The sequence below is a fragment of the Myotis myotis genome, unplaced genomic scaffold, assembly GCF_014108235.1.
Source record: "Myotis myotis isolate mMyoMyo1 unplaced genomic scaffold, mMyoMyo1.p scaffold_m19_p_2, whole genome shotgun sequence".
Taxonomy (NCBI): domain Eukaryota; kingdom Metazoa; phylum Chordata; class Mammalia; order Chiroptera; family Vespertilionidae; genus Myotis; species Myotis myotis.
Window position 1 is genome coordinate 35,322,672 of NW_023416324.1, and position 17,586 is coordinate 35,340,257.

At 43.2% G+C, this 17,586-nt stretch overlaps 1 protein-coding gene across 1 annotated transcript; it reads right to left on the reverse strand.

Annotated features, from left to right (window-relative positions):
- Positions 1 to 807: 807 nt before the first annotated feature.
- On the reverse strand, positions 808 to 15,597 carry LOC118676980 (cytochrome c oxidase assembly factor 7). Its single transcript, XM_036351675.1, has 3 exons — positions 15,334 to 15,597; positions 12,302 to 12,442; positions 808 to 2,052 (listed from the first exon to the last, which is right to left on the reverse strand). Exons 1-3 carry the CDS (start codon positions 15,437 to 15,439, stop codon positions 1,604 to 1,606), a joined length of 696 nt encoding a protein of 231 aa, XP_036207568.1. The 5' UTR covers positions 15,440 to 15,597; the 3' UTR covers positions 808 to 1,603.
- Positions 15,598 to 17,586: the final 1,989 nt, after the last annotated feature.

The window sequence follows — 17,586 nt, forward strand, 5'->3', positions numbered from 1 at the left end:
TTGTGAGGCATCAATTTGATTCTTGTTAATGAAATACCTCAATAATTCTAGTTGGATCGTGGAGATTTCTTGCTACTCCCAGTATCTGTCATAAGTGGCCATCAGGTTATGAACAATGAGAAATATAATACCAGAAATAATCACGAGACGTCTACAGATTCTACTTGAATATCCTTTCTGCATTATTCTTTGCAACCAGGCCCAGTGATTATCAATTTGAGTAGTGGAGATCATAAGTGTCACCTGCAAAGATGGTATTAAATGCAGCTCTTTCAGAACAGAAACCAGCAAAAACCCTTCAAGATGGAACACTTATTGTCTTTTTTTTCCCTCTAAATAATACTAGCCATCCTGAAGGGGTAAGATAATGATAATGATCTCATTGTGGTTTTGATTCGCACTTCGCTGGTGACTATCCATGTGGAACATCTTTTCATATGCTTGTTGGCCTACAAATAATTTTGAAACACAACAAAAGCTACTTTATATTTTGAAAATAAGCTCACTTTTTAGATCTTGTCTGCCCTTGGGAAAGTCCCTCTCCTCTGTCAACTGGAGAAACGGGTGGGCAACGCTTACAAACCATCCACACAGCAAACTTTCCTTCTAAGACAGCTGCAAAACTGGAAGCACAAAAACTGTAGGTGGTGACAGAAATAACGGTCCTGTTATCAGCAGGAAAATGACAAGCTCGCCCCCTAGTGACAGATTAGGACGATAATAGAAAAAGCAAATGTTCTTAAAAGAAAAGGCACAACCACTGAAGAACATACCCAGGATGTGGAGAGAACACCAATAACAAAAATATTAACCAAAATAGTTTATTCACAGGAACAGTTAAAAAGGCTCTGTTCTGAGGGACAAAATGTGTTACAAAACCCTTGCTTACAAATCCCTACCTGAAGTTGCCTGGGGAATAATCTGCTCCCTCAGTGTGATGAGCAGCACCGCGTAAGTGGACTGGGGATGCTAGTCCACTAACTGCGATTGTCTCCACTGCAGGAGGGCTTGTTTCATCCTCTTTAGCGACCCTGAAACATACGACTAATGACCTTTAATCTTCCAGATCTCCATGAATGTATTGCAAAAACGTGACTCTAAAGGCAGAACTAAAGCCCACAGCAACGATTACATAAGCCAGAGGGTGGAGTCGTGACTGTTCTTAGCTCCTTAAGCCCTCTATTATGTAAACCAAGATACTTCCTGATTTTCAAGCCTTCCCAACTAAAATAATAATAATGACGACGATGATGTCGGATCCTTCAGGCCCTGTGGCTGCTAATTTTTCCCATCTCCTGCTCTTTGTCTCTCCTTCCCACCCCCCAAAATCTCCATTGCTCTCTAGTTTGCTGTTTTTCAGAGCTATAAGAGTTTGAGATCTAAAACCCCATTAAATGTGGGTCTCTTTACAGAACACACCAGTTAAAGAAATAAATACTTCAGGCTACAACATCCCAGTAGGTGACACTCTGGGGCAATGGGTATATGTAACCAGGGCTACTAATACCAAGTCCCAAGTCTTCCTGCTCCAGCAGGTTGATCTCCAAGGGCTGCATCAGGAATCGGAGGTGCCAGCATCTGTTGCACAGGAGGGTGGGCCACACTACCCGAACGTTAAAGGCTGGACGTTTTTCTGCTGTTCTTTATGCAGTTTCATGGCCCGATTTTTTAGCGCTTCAGCCTTGGCTTCATCCTTATCGACACCATCCCCCAGCTTGTACATGCGGCTGGCATTGGCACAGGCCCAGACATGGCCCAGGTCACAGGCTTTCATGGTGTATTTGTAGGCTAGGCCCATGTCCTTGGGAAAGCCGGGAGCACCCTGCAGGAACATGGCACTGAGGTTGAAGCAGCTGGGGGCATAGCTGCCATCACAGGCCCTTGTGTAATAGTCTCTGGCCTTCCCCAGATCGGGCTGGCCGTCATCATGGACCTGTCCATCGTGTGCCAGGAGACCAACATTGTGACATGCCTCCACAGACTTCTTCCCAGGCTTCTCACATGCCATCAGAAAGCAGCTGAAGGCAGCTTTCAGGTCCTGGGTCAGTCCGCCTAGGAGTTAGGAAAGAGAAGAAAAAAGTAAACCCAAGCCAGGGCAGAGCTGGAATGTCTCAGGCAAGTTAGGGAACAATTCCTGAATAAAATTCACATTCCTCGAGTTAAAGCAGCCCGAAAGAAAGGTGGACTGGTCCAGAGCACAGACCTACCAGCTTTTTCAGTCATGGAGCCTTAGTTAAATGAGACCTTAAAAGGCAGACTAAAAAGGTAAAGGTAAAGTGGGAATGATAGCAATAGCTATGTCATAGGGTTACAGTGAGAACATGGCATCTTAGAAGCACTTTATTAACTGTTTGTTAATTTAAATATACACTGAATGTATGCTATTTGCCAACGACTATGCCAGGTTCTGGGGAACAAACAGATTCTGTCCCTGTCTAGGGATCTTATGGTCTAATGAGACAAACATTAAACAACAAAAATAAATGCATGAACATAAGTGTGACAAGTGTACAGAGAAAAAGTACAGGTTGCTATGAGAATATATCAAGGTTCTGACCTGGACTAGGTGGAGAGATCAAGGAAAGCTTCCCCAAAGAAGTGATAGTTGAGCTGTGAAATAATGGGAGGAAAAAGGGAAAGAAAATATGACTTGCTCCAGGCAAAAGGAATAGGATACAAAGAGAAAAGGAGCCCATGTGGCTAGAACCCAGAAGCCCTAGGGAAGGAGGCTAAAGAGACAGGCAGGGGCAGAACCTACGGGTACGATGGGTCATATTAGGGATCCTGGGCTTAGAATCCGAGGTGCAATAATAAATGGGAAACTACTAATGGGTCATCTTAAGCAGAGGTAATTACAAGGCTTTTTTCTTTAGTTTTTTTTATTAATGGAAATTTGAAATTCCATGTAGCACTGAGGCACGATAGTAAGAAGCTAGGAAGATTCCTGGGCAAGTGGAATGGGGAAACAAAGTCAAATTTGAACAACTTACAGCCAGGTGGTGAATTGCAAGACCTTATCTCCCCTAACCAAGGACACTTGAGAGCAAATGGTTTATAACTCACCACCCTAACCAGAGAATACATATCTTAAATCAGCAGTCGCCAACTTTTCGGACCTCACGGACCACAGGTTGGTGACCGCTGCTCCAAAGGTTTCCTTAAACCAGTGGTTGCCAACTTTTTGGACCTCAGGAACCACCAGGGGTCCACGGACCACCAGTTGGCGACTGCTGTCTTAAATCACCCTGGGCAGGGAAAACAGAAAAAAGAGACCCAGTTAATGTCATTTGTGCCAGCTAACCTCAAGGACAGATGAAGTCTGGGAAACAAATAAGAAAAACCCCACTAAAGCCAGATAGACCCAAGATAAAAGTAAAACAGTAGGGCAGAACAAAGAACAATCCCAAACTCCCCTATACACTCATTTTGATGTATCTGCATATTAAAAATGCATCTGGAAAGCTGATGAATATTCTGCTGAAACCATCCCCTAAGATTCTCGCCAACAGAAGATTAAAAAAAAAACCCTCAAGACAAAGACTCAGTGCAGGCTCACTATAGAGCACACCATGTCCCTTCTCAGGCATGAACTTTTTACTGCCTCCTAAACTCTAAGGGTCCCTGCAAAAGTTTCAACCAGGAGAGCAGTGGGCAGTGGCAGCTCATCCTGGGCTTACCTCCTGATCCTGTCTCCAAGGCCCCCTTTTCTCTGACTTCCCTGTGAGCTGACAGCAGCCCAGCCTTGGCTCACTTCTTTCCTATGGCATTTCTAGAGTGCCAAAGCAGAGCACTGCCTAGCCTCTTCTGTTGCTTCTTTTCTTTTTTAATCCTCACCAGAGAATATTTCCCATTGATTTTTCGGGAGAGTGGAAGAGCGGGAAAGACAGAGAGAAACACTGATGTGAGACACAACACATCAACTAGCTGCCTCCTGCATGAGCCCCAACCAGGGCCTGGGCCAGGGAGGAACCTGCAACCAAGATACGTGCCCTTGACCAGAATTGAACCCAGGACCCTCTGGTCCACAGGCCAAAGCTCTATCCACCGAGGCAAACTGGCTAGGGCTGTTGCTTCTTCTATGCTAAGCCCTTCCTTGTTTCACTGTCCCCAGCTTTAACAAACATATTCTCAAAATTACCTGGACTTGTATTGTGAAATCTTTCCTACACGAAGTCAAGAACCCACACACTAGAGCAGTGATGGCGAACCTATGACACGCATGTCAGAGGTGACACGCGAACTCATTTTTTTGGTTGATTTTTCTTTGTTAAAATGGCATTTAAATATATAAAATAAATATCAAAAATATAAGTCTTTGTTTTACTATGGGTGCAAATATCAAAAAATTTCTATATGTGACATGGCACCAGAGTTAAGTTAGGGTTTTTCAAAATGCTGACACGCCGAGCTCAAAAGGTTCACCATCACTGCACTAGAGGCTGACTTGAGGCAGACCCATCTCAGGCAGGTCCCTGTCCAGTAACACCATCACCCATTTAAAAAATATATAAATAGCCCTGGTGGGTTTGGCTCAGTGGATAGAGCATCAGCATGCAGACTCAGGGGTCCCGGGTTCGTTTCCAGTCAGAGGCACATGCCTAGGTTTTGGGCTAGATCCCCAGTGGTGGGGCGTGGCAGGAGGCAGCCGGTCAATGATTCTCATCATTGATGTTCCTCTCTTTCTCTCTTTATCTCTCTCTCTCTCTCTCTCTCTCTCCCCCTTTCCTCTCTGAAATCAATAAAAACATATTTAAAAACAAACAACATACATTTAAAATATATACATATAAATATTTCTAACTATCTCTTAACATTATTTTTTTAAAGAAATCTTTCCAAATACACCACCTAGAAATAACCATCATTATCATTAGGAGATTACCATTCTAGACATCTTTGTAGCAAGTGTTCAGCTTGATGGCTGAATACATAGCTGATAGAAGTGCTTTGAAAACCTGGACTACATATGCAAATAAAAGATTAACTTTGATTTCACTTGACTTTATCAGAAGAAAACCAAAGTGAAACTGAAGAAACTGCTGAATTTCAGATGAATATTTCTTCACCAGAAAATTTTCCTAAATGGACTCCTGGAGCAAGGGTGGGTGTATAAAGGACACAAAATCATTTGGTCTAGCCCTGCCAAGACAACTGCAGGCGGGGCTCAAAATTCAATAAATCTAGGAGCTTTTTTCATGGCAACATAGATTTATATTAAGTGATTTATATTAAGCAGTGGTGTTATAAATATCCAAATGGCCCTTGGCAGAAAAACCATTCCCCACCTCTGCCCTAGAGTTATAAAGAAATTATTAAACATATTAAAAGGTTACTCTTTGTTTTTATTTTTTAACTAAATTTTAGAGATTATTGACTCACAACTAGAAAACATGAGGATATTCCTCCCATCTCTCCTCCCTCACTTTCTACTTCTTGTTGGTTATTTCAATTTAGGGAAAGAGAACAGCATAGTGGTTAACAAAGCCTGAGCTCTGTAGCCAGAAAACTTGGGCTCCAGTCCCAACTCCATTAGTTGTCAGCTATGTGACCTTAGGCATGTTATTTAACCTCTACAAGTCTTAGTTTTTCTCATCTGTAAAACAAGGATAATAGTACTTACTTCATATGTTGCAAGTTTAAATGTGTACTTACAAAGAGCCTGGCAGATAATAAGTGCTCAGTAAATGTTACAGTGTTTTGTCATAAAGGTTTATATTATTTACATCCTATTCAGTAATCCTAATTAGCCCAATATTCATTCTAAATGGATTCAACTCATCACTGATGCTTTCCTTAAGAGCATCTCCATTCCTGAATTCTTTTGATTCATCTCTTTATTGGTTATCAGATAGATTTTTCTATAAAAGCTGATAGATTCTATGCCCTTGAGTTCTTTCACTTTTGAGAATATATTCCTCTCACCTTTATATTTAAACTAGAGGCTCGGTGCACCAGCAGTGGGTGTGAGTGGGGCTGGCACTGTCAGCAGGTGCAAGTGGTGGCTGCTGCCCCGAGTGCTCCTCAGGAGCAGGAGGAGGTGAAGAAGCCCTCAGAGGCAATCAGGGCCAGCAGCCGCCAGCTGCACCTGCTCATGGCGCCGAGTGATCGAGACTGGCGCTGGGCACTGGCAGCGGGTGCGAGTGGCAGCTCCGGTGCCGGCTGCAGGTATGAGCAGGGCCGGGGCTGGCAGTGGGTGTGAGCAGTGGCTCTGGCAGTGGGTGTGAGTGGTGGGTGGGACTGCAGTGCACGGGAGCAAAGGATTTTCAGTAACCACTAACAGCTCACCCCAATGACAGCAACCAGTGCCCCGCCTTGGTCTGGCGCCTCCGCTCACCTGCTCCACCACCCCGCCGCAGCCAATGCCCACCATGTTCCGCACACACCCTCTGATGGTCAGCACACGTCATAGTAACCAGTTGTTCAGTTATTCTGCTGTTCGGTCTATTTGCATATTAGCCTTTTATTATATAGGATACAACTTTCTATTGCAGGATTTCATTTGGTTCTTTTTATAATTTCAATTTTTCTAGTGAGATTTCCTATCTGTTCAGTCATTAGGTTTATGTTTTATTTAAAATCTTAATCATAGTTATTATACCTGTTTTTAAATTCTCAATTGTAAATTCCAATATCTGTGTCATATCTGGGTCTATTTCTATTAATTGCCTTTTTTTTATTTAGTAATTTCTTATTTTATGCTGGACATTGTGGATGATACTTTGTACAGCTTGGATTTTGTTGAATTCCTTTAAAGACTGTTGAGTTTCATTCTGGCAGGTAGCTAACTAATTTACTGGTAAATCAGCCTGATCCTTTTGAGGCTTGTGTTTAAGTTTGTTAGAGCAGATCTAGAGTAGTCTTACCATTAGGACATGGCCTTTCTGGAGTCTCTGTTGAATATCTGTGGTGTTCACTGAGGTCCCTCTTCTCTGGCTGGTTGGAACTCAAACCACTTCGAGCACTATGAAACCTCTGAAATCTCTTCAGTTCATAGCTCAATATCTTTTTACTGCAAGGTCTCTCAGAGACCTTGTGCAGCTTAACACTGCGCCAAAGACTTAAGAGATCGCCTATGTGGATTTCTAGAGTTCCTCTGCATAGCTTATTCCTCTCTGGTATCCTGTCCTGAGAATTCTACTTCCTCAGTAGCTGGAAACTTTGACCTCTGCCTCATTACTTAAGCACGATTATCATGCTCTATTTGGCTTCACTGCTTTGTGCATAGTGTGGAAAATACTTTCAGAAAGAAAGCTAAAGCAATCACGGATGGCGATCACCTAGTGTCTTCCTTTTCTCGGGAATCACAATACTTCATTGCCTGTTGTCCAATGTCTGAAAACAGTTGCTTTGAATATTTTAGCTAATCCATGCTAAAATATACAAAGTTCTTCAAAGTTCATTTTAATTGCCTTATGGAAAGAAGATTGGGGACTTGCATTAATCTCCTAACTATAATCCAAGCAGGAAAGGAGGGTGGGTTGGATAGGAATGATAGCAGAAGAGGGAGAAACAGGACAGATTTGAGACATATTTTGAAGATAAACTAACATGAGCTACTAGGTTGAGAGATACCACTTGCTAAAGTAGAAGACGACAGGATACAATAAATAGGAGAAGAAAACAAAAATTCCATAATGGATTTGTTAAGTTTGAGATGTCTATAAGAACTCCAAGTAGAACTGTTCAATAAATAGCTATAGGCCAGTGATGGCGAACCTATGACACACGAACTCATTTTTTTGGTTGATTTTTCTTTGTTAAATGGCATTTAAATATATAAAATAAATATCAAAAATATAAGTCTTTGTTTTACTATGGTTGAAAATATCAAAAAATTTCTATATGTGACACGGCACCAGAGTTAAGTTAGGGTTTTTCAAAATGCTGACACACAGAGCTCAAAATGTTCGCCATCACTGCTATAGGCAGTATGGACCTCACAAGAATGGTCTTGACTAGAGATAAAGGTTTATTTGCTTTATCATCATTAACTTATTTCCTCCTCTACAGTAATCTTATTTTTTAGAAGAGACATTGAGGACTTTTAAATAGGACAGGGAGAAGGGGGAAGCATATATAATGCAAATATGTAGTGCTTATAAACTATAAATTTAATGATAAATTTGCCAGATGAATAATGCTGGGGTGAGAATCATGCAATCGTGCACATAAGCTTTATTTGCATTTTCAGAGATCATTACTATTTAAATTTTTATGTATTTCCTCCTAGTACATTTTCTATGTAGTCTGGTATTATTTTTACATGTTATAATCATGAGCCCTCATCACTCCCCATTAGAAACCCTTCTTAATATCTGTTTCACTGGCTGCAGAATATTTCATGAAAGAGATGTGTATCAGAATTACTTTACCCTTCAGGACATTTAAATTGCTTTACAAATGAAAACATCTGACCCAAATACTCTGTGGGTCACTCTAAGTGTGCAATCCAAAGTAACTTCCTCAGCAACCAATACAACCAGACCTGTTCAAACTGATAGAATGTTTCACAGTTTAACAAAGCAGTCATATCTGTTCTCACATGATGCACAGGAAAAACCTACAAAGAAGGTATGAGCAGACCTTATTACTTTTAATTTCGTCAATGAGGAATTTGTGGCCCAGGGAAGGAAGATGCTTTGCCTGATGTCACAATGTCAGCTAAAAGTGGGTACTTTGGCTTCCCACTCTTTCCCCCGCCCCAGTTATCCTTGGTAAAAGGAGAGTTATTAACCAGTCTGTGTCAAGAAAGAACATGGGGTGTGTTTTCAGGAACAGAGGGCAAAACCAAAGATTATAAAATCCTTTATCTCAGAAGTAGGCAGGTGGAGCCAACAGTATTGGCTTTTAGACTTGGCAGGGCTCAAGGTCTAATAAACAGCAATCCAAAAGGGCTTGAGTAGCAAAGATCTATTAATGGGACCTTCTGTGACCACTTTGGTTTAAACACCTATAGAAATTTATTTAAGAATGTTAGTTTAACAGACGATTAATTATTGTTCTCTACCACTCTTTTTAAAATATATATATTTTTATTGATTTCAGAGAAGAAGGGAGAGGAAGAGAGAGCTAGAAACATCAATAATGAGAATCATTGATTGGCTGCCTCCTACACACCCCACACTGGGAATCAAGCCCACAACCTGGGCATGTGCCCTGACAGGGGATCGAACTGTGACCTCCTGATTAATAGGTCGATGCTCAACTACTGAGCCACGTCAGCCCGGCCTACTCTTTTTTTTTTTTTTTTAAAGAAATGTACTTGTTTTACTATTTTTAAATTATTTTTAAAAATACTGTTATTGATTTTTAGAGAGAGAGAGAAGAAGGGAGAGGGAGAGAGAAAAGAAACATCGATTTGATAGCAAAACATGGATCAGCTGCCTCCTGCACATCCCCCTACTGGGGATCCAGCCCACAACCCAGGCATGCACCTGACGAGGAATCAAATCAGCAACCTTTTGGAGCATGGGATGATGCCCAACCAAATGAGCCACACTGGCCAGGGCATCTACCACTGTTTTTTTTTCACACCTGCTCACCTTCTTTCTGCCTCGGACATAACTCTATTCCACCTCCACCAAACAAAGTCTACTCTGTCCTTGAAACACCAGTTTCAATGCCTTCTCCTCTATGACAGCACCCCAAATGATGACCCTCTCCCAGCATTAAACCCCAGAGTACTTTATATGTCTCTCTCTGAAGATGCTTCTCAAGCTCTCCTAGGAATAACAGGTATTAGTATAAATATACCCCCTGACCCCATACACACTGGTCATGTTTAATTCTTGTTTCACTGTTGATAGCAAATACTAAAAGTATGCTCAACAAAGGAGCACTAGAACAACAACAGCAACAAAAAGGCTCAGTGCACAATTATCAATCACATAAGTCTGTATAGTAAGTCTGTCTTTCCTTAATTCAATAAGGAACTCAAAATCTTTGTGGAAAATATAGTAAAATATGGGATAAAGACAAAAAGAATCCAAAACTTTACCAGGACACAAATCAAATCCAGAGACAACAGCTAGGAACATTTTTGGTTTTGCACACTATATTATATAGCTGAATTTATACCATATATAATTTTATACTCTGCTTTTTTTACTGAATATTATAAGTTTTCCCCATATCAACAACATTTCTTAGAAACTTATTTTCTTTTCAGAGAGGAAGGGAGAAGGAGAGAGAGAGAAACATCAATGATGAGAGGGAATCACTGATCAGCTGCCTCCTGCACGCCCCCCACTGGGGATCGAGCCTGCAACCCGGGCATGTGCCTCCAACTGGAATCAAACCCAGGACCTTTTATTTATTTATTTATTTTTATTATTTATTTTCTATAATTTTTTATGGTTGGGGGTCACCACAACATGAGGAACTGTATTTTTTTTTAAATATGTTTTATTGATTTTTTACAGAGAGGAAGGGAGAGGGATAGAGTTAGAAACATTGATCAGCTGCCCCTTGCACGCCCCCCACTCGGGATGTGCGTGCAACCAAGGCACACGCCCCTGACCAGAATCAAACCCGGAACCCTTGAGTCCGTAGGCCAATGCTCTATCCACTGAGCCAAACCAGCCAGGGCAGAAACATTTTTTAATGTGCTAAATAACATTCCATCCAATGGAAGTTATATTATTTAACTAAGCTGCTACTGTTGGTAGACAATTTAAAAAATAATTAATATAATGCAGTTATATACTGCTTATACACTATAAATTAATGTTAAGTTTGCCAGATGAATAATGTTGGGGTGAATATCTTTGCACATTAGCTTTATTTGCATTTTTAGTTATTTCCTTAAGTTAGGATATTAAGAAAATTACTAAGTTAAAGAAATGCCCCCCTGCATCAGAAGGGAAACTAATATTCTTTTTTTTTAAAATATATTTTACTGATTTTTTACAGAGAGGAAGGAAGAGGGATAGAGAGTTAGAAACATCGATGAGAGAGTAACATTGATCAGCTACCTCCTGCACACTCCCCACTGGGGATGTGCCTGCAACCAAGGTAGATGCCCTTGACCAGAATCGAACCCGGGACCCTTGAGTCCGCAGGCCAATGCTCTATCCACTGAGCCAAAGCGGTTAGGGCGAAACTAATATTCTTGATGATGATAAACTTTCATCAAAATAGGGACTACCACAGAACCAATGTCCCATGTGAAAGCAGAAATAATCTACACAGCTCCAGAGAATTAAAAAGACATCTTCTTCATCAAACTTTCACTGAACAACTCTCCAACCAGGCTTGGGCACGGGGAACAAGGGATGAATGAATCATAACATCTTCAAGAAGCTCATGATCTGGTGAGCAAAAAAATACCTCCCTGTCAAAGGTCATATTCCCTATTTGTGGTGGTTCTAAATATGTCCATAAATTCTTTGATATTCCTGGTTTTGAGAGGTGGACTTTTAAGTTCTCTCCCCTTAATATGGACTAGATTTACTGACTCACTTCCAATAAATAGAATGTGATAGGAATGAAACATGTCTGACATCAAAGGGTAGGCCACTGAAGATTCATCAAAAGACATTGAGGATTCCTTCTTGCTCTCTCTCTTGGGTCACTCACTCTGGAGGAAGCCAGATGCCATGGCATGAGGACACATAGAGAGAGCCATGTCACAAGGAACTGAGGTCACCTGATAACAGCTGGCAAGGAACAGAAGGAAGTATTCACCAACAGCCACATGAGTAAGTCATCTTAAAATGGGAAAAATCCAGTTCCAGTCAAGCCTTCAAATAACTGCACCCTTAACTCCCTGGCTAATGTCTAAAAAAAATCATGAGACCCTGAGGCACACAGCTAAGCTACTCCCCAATTCCTGACCCCACAGACACTATGTGAAGTAAATTTGCTGCTAAGATAATTTGCTATTTAGCAATAGATAACTTAAAAGCTACTCCAGTGATGACTGCAATAGGGCATGAGGAGAAAAGATAGATGGAAGGGAATTAACCATTACTGATCCCCTCCTCTGGCCAGGATGTGCTGATGCCTTATCTATTTTATCCTTTTTAATCTTCACAAAATCCCTATGAAGTATTTTACAGGTGATATAACAGGCACAAAGGTTAAGTGACTGACTCAAGATCCCACTCATTCCTTGCAAGTAACATTACCTGAGGTCTAACTTAAAAGGTTGTACTCTTTCCCTCACCATTCTGCTGAACTCATTTCCAAATCTTCCTGCAACGTGCTTCCCCAATGCCTGTGAGGACCCTTCTGCAAAGAGGGCTCAGTATGAGGTCAGCACTATCAATGACAAGTACCAAGGAAAGCAGGCCCTCCTTACCTTTTCCGGTCACATAATAGGCCCCCAGTTTGTAGCAGCTATCACTGTGTTTGTTCTCTTCACAGTTGAACTTCAACACCTTGGCAGCCTCATCAAAATTCTTCTGGATCCCTTCCAAATAGTCTACCAGCCGATAACAACCTGTGAAAAGAGGACAAGAGCTTTTCTTCATGTCTGGGGCCACTGCTTAGCCCATGGACCCGTTTGGGAGGGTCAAGGTGTGACAGGCCAGATGTGTCTTTCATTTAGGACCAGCCGCTGTTCTCCTGAGGTGTGACAAAGAATGCAGGTGGTGTTCAGCCATTCCTACAAAGGCACTGTTTGCCCTGGGCAGGGGCTGAGCAATGTAAGGACGGGGGAGACCTTGGCCCCTGCACTGGCTCCTCCTCTCACCAGCCCTTCTGCCCTGCCAGCCAGGCTGGCCCAAAGATGCAGTGACTTCCATAACTGAAACTCTGCTAGCTTTGGAACTTCTTAGGAAATTCAGTGGTCAAACACAGAAAAGCAAACGGGTCCATGGGCTAGTCTTTGTAGCAGCAAGAAAGGGGTGCTTCGATGACTGTACCTTACTCCTCAGCCAGGCTGGGAATGTGAAGTCTGACAACAGAGTAGAAACAGCAGCTACCAAAGGAGTTGGAAATATACTCTCTCTCCTTGGCAGGCTCTAGTCCCAGCAAGCCTCTCCTTATCATCTCTCCCCTGTCCCTTCTTCATCCCCAACATCTCTCATTCATTTTCACTCAACGACATTTGACCATGGATGCTCATCTATGCACAAAACACTACACTGCCCCAGATGCTGGGAATAGTCAATTGCCCTCCTAAAAATTACATTCTAGAGGAATAAACAATAAATAAGTAAATAGGTGAACAAAATGTATTCAAACCGTAATAAATGTTATGACTGAAATGAAACAGGATTGTAAGATAGTTTGTTGTGCATGTTGGGGTAATGGTTAACAGACTAGGTGATCAGGGAAGACCAATTCCTTTTGACCAACACCAGAAATCTTTCCCAACTATCTTGCTCCTCAAGTAACTCTTCTATGAATTCTCTCTACATTTAGGACATGGACCAGCTCTCTTAAAAAGAACCCTGAGTTCTTCTTAAGCATTATATAGTGCAGAGCAACTCTGCGTAGTTGGTTAGCATAAAAATATAACTACATTGCCCTCGCCGGTAGCCCAGTGATTAGAGCATCCATGGGCACACTGAAGGGTGGTGGGCTTGATTTCCAGTCAAGGGCAAGTACCTGGGTTGCAGGTTTGGGAGGCAACCAATGGATGTATCTGTCTATATGTCCCCCACCCCCTTCCACTCTCTCTAAAAAAAATCAATGGGAAAAACAAACAAACAAAAAAAGAGTTATATCATGTTCTAGAACTAGGCTGCAAAGTTGGGCCAGTGCCATTTTTTTTCTTCTATAAAAATAAAGTAAGAAGCCCTGTCCAGTGTGGCTCAATTGGTTGGAGCGTGGACCTTTATACACCAAAAGGTGGTGGGTTCCATTGGGGGGGGTGGAGGAGGGGTGTGTGCAGAAGGCAGCCAAGCAATGTTTCTCTCTCTTCCTCTCTCTAAAGTCAGTCAACCAATAAATAAAGGAGGAGGAAGAAAACCACCCAAAGGCACTGGATTCTCTGAGTGGCCCCTTCTGGACACCACCATTCACCCCACACTGTGTTCCCAGCACACACAGGGCATGTTCATGTCCTAAGTCAGGGGTGGGCAACCTTTTTGTGAGTGCGTGCCAAAACCAGCAAAATCTCTGACTCAAAATTCTTCTGCGTGCCAACCCCAATTTTTTGAGAACATGTTATGCCTACTTGATATCTCTTAAGGTGTACGTATGTGAAGAACCTTGAAGAAATAATAAAATTCATTCGAGCGACAAAAACACAGTATATGATGATGAAAAATACATTTATTTTTTAATGTATGCATGTACACTGATAGTCCGACAGAAAACTTTATGACTCCGCTTGATATTATCAGCGGGACTTTTGCTGCTGCATCACTGATGACAGAGATTTTACATCAGGTTTATATTTCGTGACCTTCAGAGATATGCACGAGCTACTACTTTCATCCGTCAGGCTACTCCTATTACGAGACTTAACAAAATTCATCACTGAGAACAAAGATTCACAAGCGTATGTGAATGAAAACATGGAGAGTAACGCTGTTGCAGTTTTTTAAACAGAAAAAATTTTCTGGAATGGCATTCCAAGTCCTCAATAGTTCGTTTTCAACGCTATTGAAATTGCTCTTCCCTCTCTCGTCAATCCATGTCTATGGTCTTTAAGATAACTTGCTATGTAAAATTATTTATCTAAGATGCACCTACACTGAATTTATCTGAAAAATAAAAAAGTTGATATTAAGAAAAAAATTGTAAATGGAAGATTATAAGAGAGGGTTTCGCGTGCCAGCAAAAGTTACATGGCACGCGTGCCAGGGGTTGCCCACCCTGTCCTAGGTCCTTGCCACTCACTGTTCCCTCCGCCTGGCCTAGATCTCCCTTACCTTTCCCAGGGCTCAGTTCAAACGCCATCTTCTCAGTGATTCCCCCAGACTACTTAATTTAAATTGCCCTCCATCATTCCCGGCGCCGCTCAGTCACTTTCCCCTCTGCACTTACTATTTTCTAACACACTGTTTCGTTCATTTCTTTATGTTTACTGTCCAATTCCCCCATTAGAATGTACGCTCCAGGAGGACAGGGAATTTTATCTGTTCCCTGAAATGTCCCCAGTCCCTCTACCGCAAGTGCCCTAGCATTTCTCCTTCCCGGCCAGCTCCAGGTTGAAGCCGGCGGAGCACTGACCCACGGAGAGCCCGCAGAGCCCTAGTGAAACGCAACCCGCCCCACCACGCGCAAGGTCGTCAGTGTCAATTGACCCCGTCCCGTCCCGCCGTGCCCCGGGCGTGTGACCGCTTCCAGGTTCCCTCGAGGTCGATCACGTGACCGTCCGGCCCCGGCCCCTCCTCCAGGGGCCCCCACGTGTTCCCAGGCCGCGCCGGCAGCGCTTACCATCCGGGTCCTTCTCGCGGTAGCACTGGTAGTTGCATTCCACCTCCATGTTCTCCAGAAACGATTTCACTTGCTCCTCGTCCTGGAAGTCCACCAAGCCAGCCATGGTTCCAGCTCGCCCAGATGCGACGAACCTGTCGCTCCTGCCCAGGCCACGCGGAGTCCAGCCCGACGGTCCCGTGAGCCGGCGGAGGGGCGGAGCCTGGGCGGGGCCTGGGCGGGCGCGCCGCGGCGGAGGTCTGCGTGCACCGGTTCTTTCGCTAAGGCCTGGGCGGGGGTCTGGGCGGGGCCTGGACGGGGCCTGGGCGGGGCCTGGGCAGGCGCGCCGTGGCGGAGGTCTGCGTGCACCCGCTCTTTCGCTAAGGCCTGGGCGGGGCCTGGGCGGGGCCTGGGCGGGGCCTGGGCGGGGCCTGGGCGGGGCCTGGGCGGGCGCGCCGCGGCGGAGGTCTGCGCGCACCCGCTCAGCTCATTCGCTAAATCCTGGTGCCGCAAACTGGGCTTGTACGCAGTCCTCACGCTATTAGTCTTTGGCGGCCAAATCTTTTCCTCTGGTCCTCCCATTTCCAAAACTGATGGCAGTCTTTCTGCAGCACTTTATCTGTGCCAGCTCTGTGGCCTTAAGTGACTTTCTGCCTGTAGTCCCCCATACATTCATTAGTTCTGTAATCTCTAAGGGCCTACTGTGTGCCTCACCAAGTGCTTCCTTCTAGTAATTCAACAGCGAGTAAAAATGGTCCTTGCTTTTAAATAGCTTGCAGTTTAGTAGGAAGACATTTATTTATTCATTCAACAAGCAATTTGAGCACCTCCTATGTATAAGTCTGTACAATTGCAATAAGAAATCTGGTTTACCTCTAACTAGTATATTCCTCCCAGACCCACCCCCTGCTCCCAACGTGAATGACCAAAGGCTGTGCCCGGTGATGACTGGAACACAATAGCTGTAGAAGTTGTACAAATAATATTGTTGTGATAGCTAATGTTTAAACAGGGTTGAACTTTGTTCCAGATTCTATTCTAAGAGCGTTATACAAATTCTCATTTAATTCTCACTATGACACTCCTTGTGACATTATGGGGTAGGTGTTATTCTATTCCCATTCTGCAGATGAGGAAACTGAGGTGCATAAAGGTTAAGTAACTTGTCCCAGGTCACACAAAAAGTGAGAGAGTTGTTGTAGAATAAATATTTTTTAAGTAAAAGAATGGATGAGTTACAAGAGGAATGTGTCAAGGAGATGGGGAAGAGGAAAGGAACTATTTTTTTGTTCTGCTCAGAATCATCAGCTTCATAAAGCCTAGACTGAAAGCTCTCCAAAGACAGTCAGTTCCTGTTCATCTTTGAGTCCCAGCCAGCCCTAGACTAAAGCCCTCAGTGGAGTTCAATCCATGTTTCCCACCACCTATAGCAATGCTTCCCCAAGAACTCCCCTATTAGCCTACCCCTAATGGCATCAGGGAGTGTACAACCTCCAAACACTTCCTCACTGGGAAGCAACTTACTGCAACCAGAAAATGTCTTTCAAATCCCAGTTTTATTTAAAAATTCATATTATTTTACAGCCAATTCCACAATACATCTTATATAAAAAGAAAACAAGATTGCCTTTTCTTCAAGCCTTTGAGTAAAATTGAAATTCCAGGTGATACGCCACATTTACCTGTGGTTTCTCAAACCCTGATCACATTGGGAGGTCCCTCAGTATATATGCCCCAGGTAGGGAAGGCCTGACCTTGGATTTTGAGCCCACCTCCCTTCGCCTGGCCTTCGAGGTCATGTACAGTCTGATTCTAGCCTCTGTTCCTCCACACCCCACCCAATCTTCTGTTCTCTGAATAGGTCCCAAGTTTGTGCCCCTGTTTACTGCTGCTCTTGATGTGTGGACCACCCTTCTCTGCCCAAATCAGAGATCCTCTCCTCTGTAAAACAGGTTTAGATGTTCCCACTCAGTGTTTCACACCATTTGGTTTATTCTGTTATAATGTACTGGAAAGGACTGGCTTTGGAGGACAGACAGATCTTAGTCAGAATCCATAGCGACCTGAACCAATCACATTTGTGACCCTGATTACTTTTCTATAAATGCAGATCCCTTGCATGGCTGTCAGTAGGACTACAAGTTCATGTATGCAATGTGCTTAGCAGAGTTCCAGAAATATTTCTTGTCATGCTCATAATGGCTATATAATGTCTTAAAAGTCTGTGTCCCCCCTAGACTGTGAGCTCTATGTCCCTTGTGCTGGTCACAAGGC

Excerpts from the sequence above, each read along its gene's own strand:
- LOC118676980 (XM_036351675.1), bottom strand. The coding sequence starts at position 15,439 with ATGGCTGGCTTGGTGGACTTCCAGGACGAGGAGCAAGTGAAATCGTTT. Across the intron at positions 12,443-15,333 it reads CCGCGAGAAGGACCCGGATG|GTTGTTATCGGCTGGTAGAC; the intron begins GTAAGCGCTGCC and ends CTCTTTTCACAG. Across the intron at positions 2,053-12,301 it reads CTATTATGTGACCGGAAAAG|GCGGACTGACCCAGGACCTG; the intron begins GTAAGGAGGGCC and ends CCTAACTCCTAG.